Source organism: Schistocerca cancellata, chromosome 5 (assembly GCF_023864275.1).
Source record: "Schistocerca cancellata isolate TAMUIC-IGC-003103 chromosome 5, iqSchCanc2.1, whole genome shotgun sequence".
Lineage (NCBI taxonomy): Eukaryota > Metazoa > Arthropoda > Insecta > Orthoptera > Acrididae > Schistocerca > Schistocerca cancellata.
The window spans coordinates 239819589-239835790 of NC_064630.1; the positions used below are offsets into that span (position 1 = coordinate 239819589).

The 16202-nt window shown below is 41.9% G+C and overlaps 1 protein-coding gene across 1 annotated transcript in view; it reads left to right on the top strand.

The window, feature by feature from the left end:
- The window catches only part of LOC126187449 (probable cytochrome P450 301a1, mitochondrial), a 196356-nt gene that overhangs the window by 152366 nt on the left and 27788 nt on the right, over nt 1-16202 (top strand). Inside the window, exon 10 of the mRNA XM_049928534.1 lies at nt 4178-4259. Within this exon, the coding sequence (XP_049784491.1) occupies nt 4178-4259 (82 nt within the window). The remainder of the gene's footprint in view (nt 1-4177; nt 4260-16202) is intronic.

The window sequence follows — 16202 nt, forward strand, 5'->3', positions numbered from 1 at the left end:
TCTTCTGATTCGTCCCCATGTTACGTGCAATTGCACGAGTGCTGACTGAAGGATCCCGCCCCACATGCTGCAAGACAGCTTCCTCAAATCGCAGCGTTCTCATCGTGTGACGGCGTCCCTGTCCAGGTAATCTGCTAAATGAACCGGTCTCACGCAGACGTTGGTACACAGCAGCAAAAGTCGTATTATGCGGGATACGGCGATTAGGATATTGTTGTTGATAAAGTCGCTGTGCAGCTCGTCCGTTGTGGTGCGCTACGTAGCACGCACCAACCATATCAGTGTACTCACTCCAGGTGTATCGCTCCATTAATAAACAGAGACAATACACTACTACACTGATGGACAGCAGTTGCCTACAACTGAAGAGCGTAATACGCCTTCTGTCAACTGAAGGGCGTAACACGGCCTCCACCTGTGTAAGTAATCCTCATAGGAAAAATGACATTAGGGAAAAATATTTGTTTTGACGTCTCCTGCAACCTCCCAGAATTTTTCCGTTTACACACTTTTCACCCTGTATAGGTGGCCATCCAGCGCAAAACCAGAAACTACTAAAAGTTCTAACAGGCCGCATCTTGGGTCCACATCCTTCTACCATTATCCTCACCTATAAATCCCTCATCGGCACCATCCTAAACTACGCCAACGTGGCCTGGATCTATGCTTTGTTCCAAGTCCCTTGAAATCCCAGAAAGACATGCACCCTGCCTCGCCATCTGCGTTCACCTAGTTTCCACAACTCATCTTGTACCAACTCATCCAGTAGCCGGCCGCTGTGGCCGAGCGATTCTAGGCGCTTTAGTCCGGAACCGCGCTGCTGCTGCGGTCGCAGCTTCGAATCCTGCCTCGGTCATGGATGTGTGTGATGTCCTTGGGTTAGTTAAGTTTAAGTAGTTCTAAGTTCTAGCGGACTGATGGCCTCAGAAGTTAAGTCCCATAGCGCTCAGAGCCATTTGAACCATTTTGTCCAAATTAGTTCAGAAGATATTTTCACCTATAATCGTCTTTGGTTTTTGAAAAATGCTACGACGGAGCTCTTCTTTTGTTTGCCGTTTCATCACTCTCCCTAACAAGATCCCAGCAGTAGTCACCCATCATCGAAGGGTTCCAATGGCATTGATAACGGTGTGTTGGTAAAAGCGTTCATCATGCTCATCGTTTACGGCTCCCAAATTTTCAGGGAAGAAACCAAAGTGAGAACGTAAAAAGTGAATTTTAAGCGACATTCTACACACCATGTTCTGATAGTTATCCAACAGATCATTAACAGCGGTAGCATAGTTTTTGTCTTTTCTGTTACCCAATATCTGTGAGTTTGGTATCAAAGGTTGGATCTTTCAGCAGTTTTCTTATTTATGGTCCAACAAATATATCCTCTTTCAGCTTTTCCTCACTTAATTCGGGAAACTTTTCTTTTAGGGATTGAGGGCCTCATCTTCTTTTCCAGAGCTTTTACAAAGTTCTTGATATGAAGGGGAGCTAAATGATTTTATTGGGCTCAAGCCATGGGGTACTGTTCACATTTACGTTTCCAGGAACATATGACTACTTTATAGGTCATTCCTTGACTGCATAGTGGTTCTTAGTGTCACGGCTGTCCCAAAGGCACAAAAAGCAGCAGTATTTCTTGAGTCCAGGCTGTAAACCTGTAAGGAGTGCAACAACTTTTAAACCACAGCAGAACTGCCATTCATAATCCTTATATTTGATTGCCTCTAGCAGCAAAGCCATGGTTTCGTAAGTTTCTTTCATGTCTACTGCGTAAGCCAGAGGTACCGATGGAAATGCATTGCCATTATGCAGTAGTACTGCTTGCAAGCTAGTTTTACTGGAGTAAATAAATATTCGCTACTCTTGTGGATTATGTTGTGCACCTAGCTGCATCATCAGACCATTGACACCTCTAATACACACATTGAGTTCCGCATATCGAAATATTGAGCGAAGTAAGCACCCCTTGATCTGAAACAGGAAATTTTTGTCCCTTGAGCTACAAGGTTCAGTTGTTGCAGTCTAGACCCCAAGAGTTCAGCTTGCTGTTTCGAAAGTTTTACATCGCGAACCAAATCGTCCAGTTCCTTTTGATTAAAGAGCTGAGGCGAAGTGTCATAATATTGAGGGCAGTACTCTTCTGTATGTTCAAGACTTTCTAATTCACTTGATATGGTGTCTGGTTCCGTGGCTTTCAAGTTACAGACAGGAACAGGCAACGCCTCATCATGGGGCACAGGCAAGTGCACTGAAGATACATTTGGATACTTTATTTTATGTCTAGTTTTGCTTGAATGTCCCTAAATATTTGTAATACAGAAGTAACGGTCTAAATAATGGTCATTAGGCTCACATCACACCGTCAGAACAGCGAATGGCACGGCTCGGCGTTTTCCTTTCAACCATTCGGTTAAGGTTGTGGTACAGGCTATGCAGGCAATATGAGGTGCAAAATTTTTATGTTGATCACCAACAGGACAATCAAAATACAATTATTATGCCTTCTTAACCAAATCAGTGATCGGTTTTTCTTGGGCTTTTTGAGTGAATTTCCCACACACATAACAAAAGTTATCGAGGTGGTTTGGACAGCAACGAGATTTTCTAGTTGCCATTGTTCTTAGTGTAAGTTTTAAACACAAAAAGTTTGCACTATCTTTCACAGGAAACACTCATTGAGGATCTCTTTCACACCACTGGTTTACCACACCAACCATTTACTGACAGTCCGTAACCGCACTGCTGCTACGGTCGCAGGTTCGAATCCTGCCTCGGGGCATGGATGTGTGTGATGCCCTTAGGTTAGTTAGGTTTAAGTAGTTGTAAGTCTAGGGGACTGATGACCTCAGATGTTAAGTCTCATAGTGCTTAGAGCCATTTGAACCATTTTGAACCATTTACTGACGATTTGTAGATCTTCTAGCCCTCTTCTGCAAAACAAAAACCAACAATTCAACGTCAAAACAGAAGAACAGCAAAAAGCAAAATAATGAATATGAAAAATAAAAAAACCTTTAAGAACTCAAAGGTATATTCGGATTCTAGACACCAAAATGCATACTAGTTGATGTACCACATCCCAGATGCAAAATGGTTGTTGACTAGTGTTATTGGCACACACTGGTGAGCTTTCAGCGTTCTTTCAACAATTACCAAATTGGTACTCATCTCGTACCTAATACCCCCCCCCCCCACACCATGATACCAGTAGTTGGAAAAAGATGGGTTTCCAGAACCGCTGTTTCCAGTGATATCTCCCATATCATCTATGGACTGGTTGGCATTAAACTTAACCGCCACGAAGTCTCGTCGCTGAACACCACAGAATGTTTCATTGCCCGAGTTGTGTTGGGCTACATATTATGCGAGTCCCTGCTCTCTGTGGTGAGGTGTCAGCGGTAAATGACATGGGAAATCGAGGTGTCAGCCAGGCTTACAGTAATCTGTTCACTCCTGTTCCTGCTGACACTGTACCTGCAAGCCCTGCTGGAAGTACAGCTGTTGTCATCCGTCTATACGTCAGAGACAGTCTAACAGTCTTCTCTTGGACTAGTCTTTCTTGCCACACTGTTGTCCCGAGACCATGCTTTCATCACTCTTTCCAGGATCACTGACAAATGTCTGTGCGACCAATCAGTATGTTGTTTGTCGTACGAATGATACGACCTTTCTCAGCTTCCGAAAGACGTGGATTAGTTGCACGTGCACGTTCTCTTGTTACGCTGTCTGCAATCTCCATTTGGCCACCCTCTAGTAAGTGAATTGCGGTGTGCCTGGGAATTTGGATTGGAGAGTGAGATGCGCTAGAGTGGTCCACGCAGTTGTGGAAAGCTGCTGTGCCAGCGTTGCGTTGCTGTTAGCAAGAGACCCAGGTTCGAATCCCTGGCTTTGGTACAAATCTTCATTTGCAGCTTTAGTCTGCATAAATGCAGACTTAATAAGGTCTCCGGATCCAAGTACTTTAACTTCTAGCAGTGGTAAACACACCAAATGACCATCATGTGCCTACAACATTCTTTATTCCTAAAATGAGCTTCTTTTTTCGTAATGAAAACACTGAACGTAAGCTCCCATAAGGACGAAATTTTGATGATCGGTTTGGTAGCCACACACATCTGACAAATTACACGAGTCCTTGCTGTGTCTTGCACTGCTGTGATACAGTGCCTTGTTTGCGTTCCAGGCTGAAGCCCATCGCGCCATTCAACGTTCGACGGTGTGTGGTTGACAACCTGGTGCTGAGTGGCTACCGCATCCCCAAAGGGGTAAGTGTGTGCCGACTGGTGTCCCGTACAGGTTATTGCTCATTGAGCAGAAGAGTGCAGTGTCCACACTGAAGAGTCACATTTATTTTCCCGAAGTATTTCTGTGAAGTTAGACGATTTAAAACTGACATGGTTTCTTTTGCTAACCTTTACACAGTGGTTGCTTTTGTTAGCCGCGCACTGAGAAAACGGTTATGCATTGACCCTCGTGTTACATTAGTCATTTCAATGATTACTGGGCTCTACGCCAAAGTAATTCAGCAACTATCAAAACTACACGGAGGGAAAAAGGTTGATAGGGATCCACACACCCGTGCATTAAAATAAATAAATATATCACTAGCTTCCGTTTTCCATGAAACACAAAAATCAAATAATTGCCCATTACATCTCAGCGCGCTTGATTTGATTGGAACGTTATCTGTGGGTTACTTGTTCAACATCAGCCTCTGAATGCTAACGTATGCACCTCGTGTTAGAGTACTGGCCACAGGAAAAAAATGGGAGTTTCTCGTTCGTAATGTCAGTAGGTAACTTTCGTTGCCCACCCACTTGGTAGGGTCGGTTGGTACTTCGTAAAGCTGTTGGGCAGTGCGTCGGAAGCCAGTCAACACTTCGATACTCCACGTATGGCCATGAGTCACTGGAGTCATTGAATGTGAGTGATGAATATATCCCTCTCAGAAGACTGCTCACACCATCACTGAGCGACATCGACTGGTTAATAATCAGGCCTACCTAACTATTTGGTCTCCCATCGTCTGTGCTTCTGGGACATCAGTTTTTGTCCAATTTAAGCCATTGGTCATAAGTAATATGCGCTTCCGCCAGCCTGTTACGGCTACTTCAGCCTTTCTCTCAAACTACCGGTGATTACTTTAATCTTCACTGTTTGTCGTTTTACATCTGAGCGATTAAAAATAATGCTGTACGGTTTCTATCGGTTCCCATGCGCCGTGTCTCTTATCATGCAGCGAAAATCGAGACTCTACGTAGACGTGCACTGTCTCTAAACATCGTTTATCAACCGACAACAGCTTCTCATAAAAGCAGATAGTAAAGACTGCTGGAGAATTTTACCAAAGGATCAGTATGATCAAATAAAGGTAAAAACAGAACCGCAGCCGTTTGTCATAAATTTGTAAAACCAGATAAGTGCTGCAATTAATTCTAGTAAGAAAACTGTGGCTTTCCTTATGTACAGCACATCTAAGAGGGTCTGACCTGGGTTCAAAATTGTTACAATCGCTATGGCCAACTTTTTGTATCTTTCCCCTTTACCCACGGATACGGTGTGCTTTTAATCTATCTCGTCTTTATTCTTTTTACAGTGAGTGCTCGTTTTCCGCATCCTTACTGTCCTTGGTAATTTTTCAAATAAATTATTCAAGAATCCAGCAACGATTAATTACCTGTCAGGTTTTGCAATACACGTCACCGTTGTATTTTTATGAAGTATTTCCCATAAGGATACATTTTTTACTTTTATTTATTTTTAATAATATAACCTCAAATTTCAATTATGTATATGCTCCAATCATACAAGCTAACGCTAGGGTAACAATGTTTATTTATTATTATTCTTGAAGAAATAATAAACATTCATTCAGTTTCAAAATTGTTTCAATGTTTATAGAAACGTCTTTTTCAGAAGGAAACAGTGACAACGTAAACTTGTTAGCGATGAAAACATGTTGAGCTATTACGAGTATAGGCAGGTGCAATAAAATGACGTTACGAATACAAAAAAAATTATTGAACTAATTGAGTTACATGTTGTGACGGAGGTTCGTTAAACTATAGCCATAAGCCATCAGTAAAATATAAAATTTCACTTCCATACCAATAAAACGGACCTGGAAGAGGAGCTGAACGGAATGGACAGTGTCTTGATAAGGAGGATATAAGATGAGCATCAACAAAAGCAAAACGAGCATAATGGAATTCAGTCCAATTAAATCAGGTGAGACTGTGGTAATTAGATTGGGAAATCACACAATTAAAGTAGTGGATGTGTTTTGGTATTTGGGGAGCAAAAAACTGATTGTGGCCGAAGTGGGAAGGATATAAAATGAAGATTGGCAATGGCAAGGGAAGCGTTACTGAAGAATAGAAATTTCTTACATTGAGTGTAGATTTAGGTGTCAGGAAATCTTTACTGAAAGTGTTAGTATGGAGAGTATCCCTTTATGGAAGTGGAACATGGACGATAAATAGTTTAATCAAGAAGAGAATAGCATGTTCCGAAATGAGGTGCTACAGAAGAATGCTGTAGATTAGATGGGTACACCACATAACTAATGAGGAGGTACTGAATAGAACTGGGGAGAAGAGATATTTGTGGTACAACTTGACTAGAAGAAGGGATAATGTTCTGAGGCATCAGGGGATCACCAATTTAGTATTGGAGGGCAGTGTGGAGGGTAAAAATCGTAGAGGGAGACCAAGAGATGAATACACTAAGCATATTCAGAAGGATGTAGGTTCCAGTACGTACTTGGAGATGAAGAAGCTTGAATATAATAGAGTAGCATGGAGAGCTACATCAAACCAGTCTCTGAACTGAAGACCACAACAACAATAGCAACAAAACATGCACGACATATTGATTGTCATTTAGCATTAGCTCACCAACGTACAGCTAGTGCAATGGCACCGCGTACGCAACGATTGGGCTAAGGAAAGCCTTCGGCAATAGAGGGCACTAGCAGCATGCGCGTGAAGGGTACACGACAGTGAATGAACTGTTTTTCGACACTTTCTTAAAACGTTAAAATTAAAACTATGACATGAAAAAGCTTACCATGTTTAGCTGATTAATCATCTAAAATTATCAAACTGGCAATAAGTAATAACTTACCATTTAGAAAAAGTAATTGAGGTAGAAACAAATTATGTAAACTCTGAGACAGTCTAAACAGAAAATAACATCAAAAAGAACTGAAGGAAAAGGGAGGGGGAGAAGATGATAAAAGCATGTGTTTATTAAATTACATGTTATGACTGCCCTAACTATTAGTAGGACAGATGGGGAGACCGTTCAGAATAGGATATAAAATGCATCTGCTAAATAAAGGTGCGATAAATGTGTACAATTACACTTTTGCTGAACATCTCCTTCTTCTACAACACACACCACGCAGACTAGAAGGCTTAGAAATGCTACAGGCTTGACCTGCTATAAGAATTAGAAATTTCGCACACAAAGATGGATCCATTTTAAATGAACAGGTGCAACTCAAAAATAGAAATTTTCTTGGTAGTTTCAGACTCCTACTTTCCTTAACGTAACAGAGAAGTGGCTCGATTTTGCAGATGACTACCGGATCTGTCACTTTCCTTGTTTGTTAATGCTAGTGGTTACTAATGGTACTTGTGTTTCTTCTTTGCTGTGATGTAAAAGTGTTTCTAGACGTCTCGATGTTCGCAGTTTTTCAGATATGTTGTATTTGTGAGTTATATGCCATTTCACCATCTTCTTCCCCCTTTCTCCCCCTGGTCGTTTTTGCTATTGTTTTCTATTTAGACTGCCTCACTGTTTAGGTAAAACACAATGACTTATTCTAGTTGGTAATTTATTACTTGTTGCCATTTCGTTAATTTTAAATGTGTACCCAGCTAAATATGACCTACTTTTTACTTCCACAATTTTAATTTTAACATCTTAAAGAAGTTTAGAATAGTAATTTTCATTCACTATCACACACTCTCTTTCCGCATACTAATGCTAACTCTTACCGGACGTTTTCCTTAGCCCAAGCGTTGCGTATGCGACGCCAGCTGTATTGGTGAAGAAATATAAATGACACCCACATGTCATTCACGCCTTAATTATTATGGAGGTGAAATTTCATAGTTTACTGACGCCTTTCGGCTATATTTTAAAGCATCTCCACCACAACATGTAAACCAATAAATTCGAATAATCTTTTTGTGTTCGTAACGAGATATTTTTGTACAATTAACATATTTTCACTGTTTACGTGTTTAAGTTGTCACAGTTCCCTTCCAAAGAAAAAGTTTTTAGACCATAGTGAAGAGTTTTAAATAAACCTTCTATTTTGCAGGTGATTGGCTCTTTCTTATTTCTTCTTACGTCCTTTCTTAGCTGCCAAGTAAGTTGTCAGGTAGACTAAAACAAGACACTAAACTAACATATTGAGATTCTCTTGTAAAATAAATATAGGTCTTTTATTTTTTTTCCTTCTTTAGGGTTCCATATCTCTATTAGCAATAATTGAGCTCTTATAGGATCATTATGTTATCCGCCCACCCGTTTGTCTGCCCGTCAAGACCCATTTTTCTCAGGAACGAATAGAGGTATCAAGTTGGAATATTTGTGACATACTAATGCTTATGGTCCCTTGGTGGTGTAAAAAACGTAAGGTTCCACGTCAATTCAATGAAAAGATCAAAATTATGTTATTTTGATACTCACAAACCCAATTTTCAAACCCTACCGGATACTTTCCATTGACTTAGAATCAGGAAACTTGGCAATAAGCAACGTTTCACAGTACAAGTCAACAAGAAAATCAGAAAAAAATGTTAATTTGTAATCATACCACACGAAAATAAAATATTTTTGGGGGGACTGTCTGTCTCTTCCTATGTTAAAACTTAATAATTAAATTTTTCTCGAAAGTACTGGTATTCCCAGGGCCGATATCTTGCCAGTATCCAGTATCGATATCGACAACAGGCAAAAATCGTCCTGATTCTCGATGCTTGGGATGAATGAATATATACTGAACTTGAATTCCACTGTGTTCTGCGTTTTAACTATACCGTTGCCCCAACCAAAAATTAATAGAGTGCTACCTCCACTTCAAGTCTGTTAAAAGAAAAGCTGGAAAGATTTCAGCCACTTCAGGCGTTCGCGCTTCACTGAACAAAATATTCCCAAAATAAACTTGTTACAACAGTCTGTAGAAACTCAAGCAAGTTCTACTCCTGAGAATGTTAGCGATAGTTGTCGAAAATGTGTGATTTATTTACCACAAAATGTTTACGTACAATAGAATGGTTTAACAGTGGATTCTATATTAGCAGGGCAAATGGTGGACCTCTTCTTGTAAGATTGTGAAACAGCTTTTTTAAAGAAAAATGTTAAGTACAGTCAGAAACTGCGAATGTTCAAAATATATGTTGACGATATGCATATGATGTAACCAGGATCTGAGAAACAAATAAATGAGTGTGATCTTAAGAATCTACATTACCATCTACATGACAACTCTGCAATTCGCAATTAATTGCCTCGGAGAGGTTGGGTTGGGTTGGTTTGTTTGGGGAAGGAGACCAGACAGCTAGGTCATCGGTCTCATCGGATTAGGGAAGGACGGGGAAGGAAGTTAGCCGTGCCGTTTGAAAGGAACCATCCCGGCATTTGCCTGGAGCGATTTAAGGAAATCACGGAAAACCTAAATCAGGATGGCCCGGCGCAGGATTGAACCGTCGTCCTCCCGAATGCGAGTCCAGTGGCTGGGAGAGGGTTCACAATACCAGTTTCAGACTATTTCCTTCCGTTCCACTCTTGCACAGTGTGTGGGAAAAATGAACATTTTTCATAACAACAACATAATAACATAATTACCGACCAATTTCACTGACGTCGATTTGTTGTATAATCATGGAACATATTTTCTGTTCAGACATAATGACCTTTCTAGACTCCGAGAAGCTCATCTGCAGAAACAGGCACGGTTTTAGGAAACAGCGGTCATGCGAGACACAGCTGGCCCCCTTTGTGCATGATATACAACAGGCTCTAGATACCGGCTCCCAGTTGATGCCACATTTCTCGACTTTCAAAAGGCGTTCGACTCAGTTCTACACTGTTGCTTGCTCAAAAAAGTGCGCTCAGAAGCGGTTGGATAGAAAGTTTTCTAACAGACAGAGAGCAGTATGTAGTCCTGAATGGGGTGACTTCAACAGAAACAAGCGTAACTGCAGGCGTGCCCCAGGGCAGCGTAATAGGTCCGCTGCTTTTTACGGTTTACATAAACTGTCTGGTTGATGGTATTGACAGCGGCATTAAACTGTTTGCCGATGATGCTGTTGTCTACAGGAAAGTAGTGTCACACGAACGTTGTGACAAAATCAATGAGGATTTGCAGAAAATAAATGCGTGGTGTAATGACTGGCAGTTATCTCTCAATATTAGTAAGTGTAGCCTACAGCGTATAACAAGGCGTAAATCCCCATTAATGTACGAGTGCAAAGTAAATGCCCAGTCTTTGAAAGCGGTAACATCCGTCAAGTACATGGGTGCGACTTTTCGAAATGATCTCGGACGTAATGATCAGATTACGTCAGTAATGGGCAAGGCGAACTCCAGATTGCCGTTTATTGGTAGAATCCTGAAGCGATGCAGTCCTTCAACAATGGAAATAGCTTACAATACGTTAGTTCGTCCAGTCTTAGAGTACTGTTCGTCTGTATGGGGCCCTTATCAGTTGGGTCCGATTCAAGAGATTGAGAAGGTCCGAAGAAGAGTGGCAAGATTCGTGACTGGTACATTTTGCCATCGCGAGAGCGTTACAAATCTCATAGAAATTTTGAAATGGTACACACTTGCAAATAGACGAAGCGCTAAACTGAAGGGGTTGCTCACTAAATTCCAAAATCCGATCTTCGCCGAGGATGAGAACATACACTCCTGGAAATTGAAATAAGAACACCGTGAATTCATTGTCCCAGGAAGGGGAAACTTTATTGACACATTCCTGGGGTCAGATACATCACATGATCACACTGACAGAACCACAGGCACATAGACACAGGCAACAGAGCATGCACAATGGCGGCACTAGTACAGTGTATATCCACCTTTCGCAGCAATACAGGCTGCTATTCTCCCATGGAGACGATCGTAGAGATGCTGGATGTAGTCCTGTGGAACGGCTTGCCATGCCATTTCCACCTGGCGCCTCAGTTGGACCAGCGTTCGTGCTGGACGTGCAGACCGCGTGAGACGACGCTTCATCCAGTCCCAAACTTGCTCAATGGGGGACAGATCCGGAGATCTTGCTGGCCAGGGTAGTTGACTTACACCTTCTAGAGCACGTTGGGTGGCACGGGATACATGCGGACGTGCATTGTCCTGTTGGAACAGCAAGTTCCCTTGCCGGTCTAGGAATGGTAGAACGATGGGTTCGATGACGGTTTGGATGTACCGTGCACTATTCAGTGTCCACTCGACGATCACCAGTACTGTACAGCCAGTGTAGGAGATCGCTCCCCACACCATGATGTCGGGTGTTGGCCCTGTGTGCCTCGGTCGTATGCAGTCCTGATTGTGGCGCTCACCTGCACGGCGCCAAACACGCATACGACCATCATTGGCACCAAGGCAGAAGCGACTCTCATCGCTGAAGACGACACGTCTCCATTCGTCCCTCCATTCACGCCTGTCGCAACACCACTGGAGGCGGGCTGCACGATGTTGGGGCGTGAGCGGAAGACGGCCTAACGGTGTGCGGGACCGTAGCGCAGCTTCATGGAGACGGTTGCGAATGGTCCTCGCCGATACCCCAGGAGCAACAGTGTCCCTAATTAGCTGGGAAGTGGCGGTGCGGTCCCCTACGGCACTGCGTAGGATCCTACGGTCTTGGCGTGCATCCGTGCGTCGCTGCGGTCCGGTCCCAGGTCGACGGGCACGTGCACCTTCCGCCGACCACTGGCGACAACATCGATGTACTGTGGAGACCTCACGCCCCACATGTTGAGCAATTCGGCGGTACGTCCACCCGGCCTCCCGCATGCCCACTATACGCCCTCGCTCAAAGTCCGTCAACTGCACATACGGTTCACGTCCACGCAGTCGCGGCATGCTACCAGTGTTAAAGACTGCGATGGAGCTCCGTATGCCACGGCAAACTGGCTGACACTGACGGCGGCGGTGCACAAATGCTGCGCAGCTAGCGCCATTCGACGGCTAACACCGCGGTTCCTGGTGTGTCCGCTGTGCGTGTGTGTGATCATTGCTTGTACAGCCCTCTCGCAGTGTCCGGAGCAAGTATGGTGGGTCTGACACATCGGTGTCAATGTGTTCTTTTTTCCATTTCCAGGAGTGTATATTATTACCACCAACTTTCAAATCGCGCAATGATCACCATTCAACGATAAGGGAAATTAGAGCTCGTACTGAGACGTTCAGGCAGTCGTTTCTCCCTCGGGCGATACGTAAGTGGAACAGAGGTGGAGGGAGGGAGGGAGGGGGGAATATGACTTTGGCGCGAATTGTGCCCTCCACCACACACCGTTGGTGGCTAGCGGAGTATATATATATATATAGATGTAGATGTAGAATCTATGACCTCAGATTCTTTTCTTTCAGTATGGTAATCAAACCTGTGTATGTAGTTGGTGTCAATGAAATATATTCTCCATTCAAAGGAGGAAGTTGACGACTGAAATTTCGTGAGAAGTTCTTGTCGCAACGAAAATCTCCTTTGTTTTAGTGATTACCACTCCAACTCGGTTATCATATCTGTGGCACTCCCTTTGCTGTTTCACAGTAATATAAAACGAATTGCCGTTGTTTGGGATTTTTCGGTATAATCTGTTACTATCTGGTAAGGATCCCATACCTCACCGCAATACTCTAGCAGAGGACGGAAAAGCTTAGTGTAGGCGGCAGTCTCTTTAATGGATCTATTGCATCTTTATTGGCAAGATAGATAAGAATATAGTATTTACGGTAGAGCATGAGCAACAAGGATTTTTGAATTTATTTGAGGATAGAGTAGAAGAATAACAAACGATGAGGTTACGAGTATACAGGAAACCCACGTTCGGAGGTTCTCTTGTAAGTTTTATAATGCTGGCACTCAGATGTAACTTTTCGGCTTTGTAAGTGCCAAAGTGCAATTCTTCGGATGAAGGTTAATACTTTGAAATCGTAGTAAAATACTGTATTTAAACTTTAATCTGACTGTGTACGTAGTGCAACTTTATGCTCTCTTGTTGATGTATGAAACTATTACTTACGGCGCGTATGAAGCTTTTGTATTTAAAGTACCTAAGTGCATTATTACGAACATTACATGCAATCGTCATGAACCAAACACATCTAACCTATCACGTGCAATAACTATATTGCTGAGTAAACTTTATACGTGATCACAGTGCTTACACTTCCAGTGAAAAACAATTACACAGTCATTACGCTATACGACTTCAGAATGTGAAAGTAATTTGTATGGATAACCACTGTTCCCGAAGTGCTCAACGCACCATTCAGTTCTGGAGCTAATAATCACGCTAACTTACTTCTTCAACAAAGGATGAACAGCTATGTCTTTCAACTGTTGTCTGATATAAATCAAGCTGCTTTGCCATCGTTTAAAATAACCTTGTGATGTGCACTACAAGATACTGCTCAAGCTTAACATGCAGTTAGTAGTCGGATCTCGCGATCTGTAATGAGAGCCCAAAATATTTTTCTCTTAAAACTTTTGAATAGAAATTGGGATGCGGAGGCTTAATGTCGAATAATTAAAAAACCTAATTGCGCTTCCGGTTTGTGTTTTAATCAGCGAAATTAAAAAGGTTTGAACAAGACTGCATTACTGGTCATTGTTACTGTAATATGAATGCGAAACACAAAGCTCTTCAGGTTAATAGTTTTGGCGAAACATCAAACATCTGTACAATATACTCTTAAAAAAAATCATTATTTGAAGATGAAAAGAGGTAAAGAGTGATGTATTCCTTCCTTTAGTTCATGCGTTTACGAGGTAATGAGACAACGGCATCGTTATCAATCAATGCAAATTACGAAAATTCACAAAACTGAAAGTGTTCCAAAATGTGATCTCGCACTTTCTGCAACTAGCGCACGCGGCTCGATATTACCTTCTTTGATAAATTCCAGGTTACAGCAGCAGCATTCCGAAGGTAAGCCTCCACACGCCTGCTTCTGACAACGCACGACAACCAAGACCCTCTCTCCCTCAATTGTGTACTTGACAACAACATAAACTTTGAAATCCAGAGTCTCATCTGTACGTGTTCTCAGGAAAAGTGCTTGCTGTGGCCAATATCATGCCACCTACGTAAACGTTATATAGCATACCATTCCGGTAAGCCCTAACAACAAGAACGAAGAAATGAAAATGCATAGACAAATAGCGGCAGGAAATGGTTTTGACACTGATTTAATATATAGGGTTGATACGGCGGTAGCATATAAAAACCATAAAAAAGTGAGATAAATCCGAAGAAATATTGTGGATTACTTTCATATAAACTGGCGAGAGTATTCAACAACGAATTGATTAAAATTACTTTCAGGACGGGTAATATACTGGAGCAGAGGCTGAAGAATATGACTGGTGCTGGTGAGAACTGGTTGGAGAAAGTGGGAGCTTATGAACGACGAGGTATATGGGCCAAACGGAAAGAAACTTTACAGTAAGGTTTAAAGAGAGTGACGTAAAGAGAATGATTCATCGGCGGTGGCAAAGCACCTAAAAACAGAACAGCATTTGTTGCGAAGCGTCACAGACAGCGTGAAGATATGGAATTTTGAAAGAAAAGGGTGGTTGCTGTCAAATGCAGAGGAAACAGCGATGTCTTGCGCTTTAAGAAAGGAATACGTCAACGCGCTAAATGAAAAGACAGAACGGTCCTAGGGATATTTCTGGGCCCACTTTTGCGATGTCCTCGTTGAGAAGCAGCCACCAACCTGATCTACTTAGTGGTCGTTAAGTGTCAATATTTCCTGTTGATTATTCTGTATGGATGCTGACATTGCAACATAGGTGTAATTTTGGGTTTTAGGATTTTCTAGGACTTGACATATAAATGTTCAAGACGTTGTAGACGGTAGCGTTGTTGGGGACTGGGATGTATAAGTTATGTCGCAGTACAATCTTTAGTGTGATGTCCTTAGGTTAGTTAGGTTTAAGTAGTTCGAAGTTCTAGGGAACTGATGACCATAGATGTTAAGTCCCATAGTGCTCAGAGCCATTTGAACCATTTGAACCATTACAATCTTTAGTAATCAATCATAGTTGCCTTTAGTAAACAATCATACTTTGTGAGAGTGTTATCTGTCAACAAGAGATGTTCAGCACAGTGTTTTATATGTTTGACGATGCTTGTTTTCTGATGAGCTTTATATTTTTGATAGAGCGTGAAGGCATATCAACATTAAAGTATGTAAGAGATTCACAAGATTTAAATGGTTGTCAGTATGTATGTAATCCAACGGAATGACTTTTGCTGTCTTAAATAACTTGATAATGAGATACTGATGTTACGGAAAATGTTTCAGTAAATAGATCACACGTTTTCAACAGTTGGTGAATACTATTCAAGTACTGATTCGTTATGCAGTTGTACTGCGATGATTTCTAAAATCATCAGGGGAAGTGGAGACAAAACGATTATTCACTTTGGTGCGTAGAACGTATGAGACTGGCGATGTACCATCAGATTTTCAGAAAACGTCATTCATAAAATTCCTAAATTAACAACAGCCGATAACGGGGAGAATTATCGTACACTGAGCTTAACCGGTAATGCATCCATATTGCTGAGAAGAATAATATTCAGAAGAATGGAAAAGACAATTGACGGTCTCTTAGATGACAATCACTTCGGCTTTAGGAAAGGTAAAGGCACCAGAGAAACAGTCCTGGCGGTGCGGTTGATAATGAAAGCAAGACTGAAGAAAAATCAAACGTTCATAGGACTTGTCGACCTGGAAAAAGCATTCGACAATGTAAAATGGTACAAGATGTTCGAAATTCGGAGAAAAATAGGGGTAAGTTATAGTGAGACAAGGGTAATATAGGATATGTACAAGAGCAAAGAAGGAGTAATAAGAGTATACGACCAAGAACGAAGTGCACGGATTAAAAAGGGTATAAGACAGGGATGTAGTCTTTCACCCCTACTGTTTAATCTGTACGTCGAAGAAGGAATGACGGA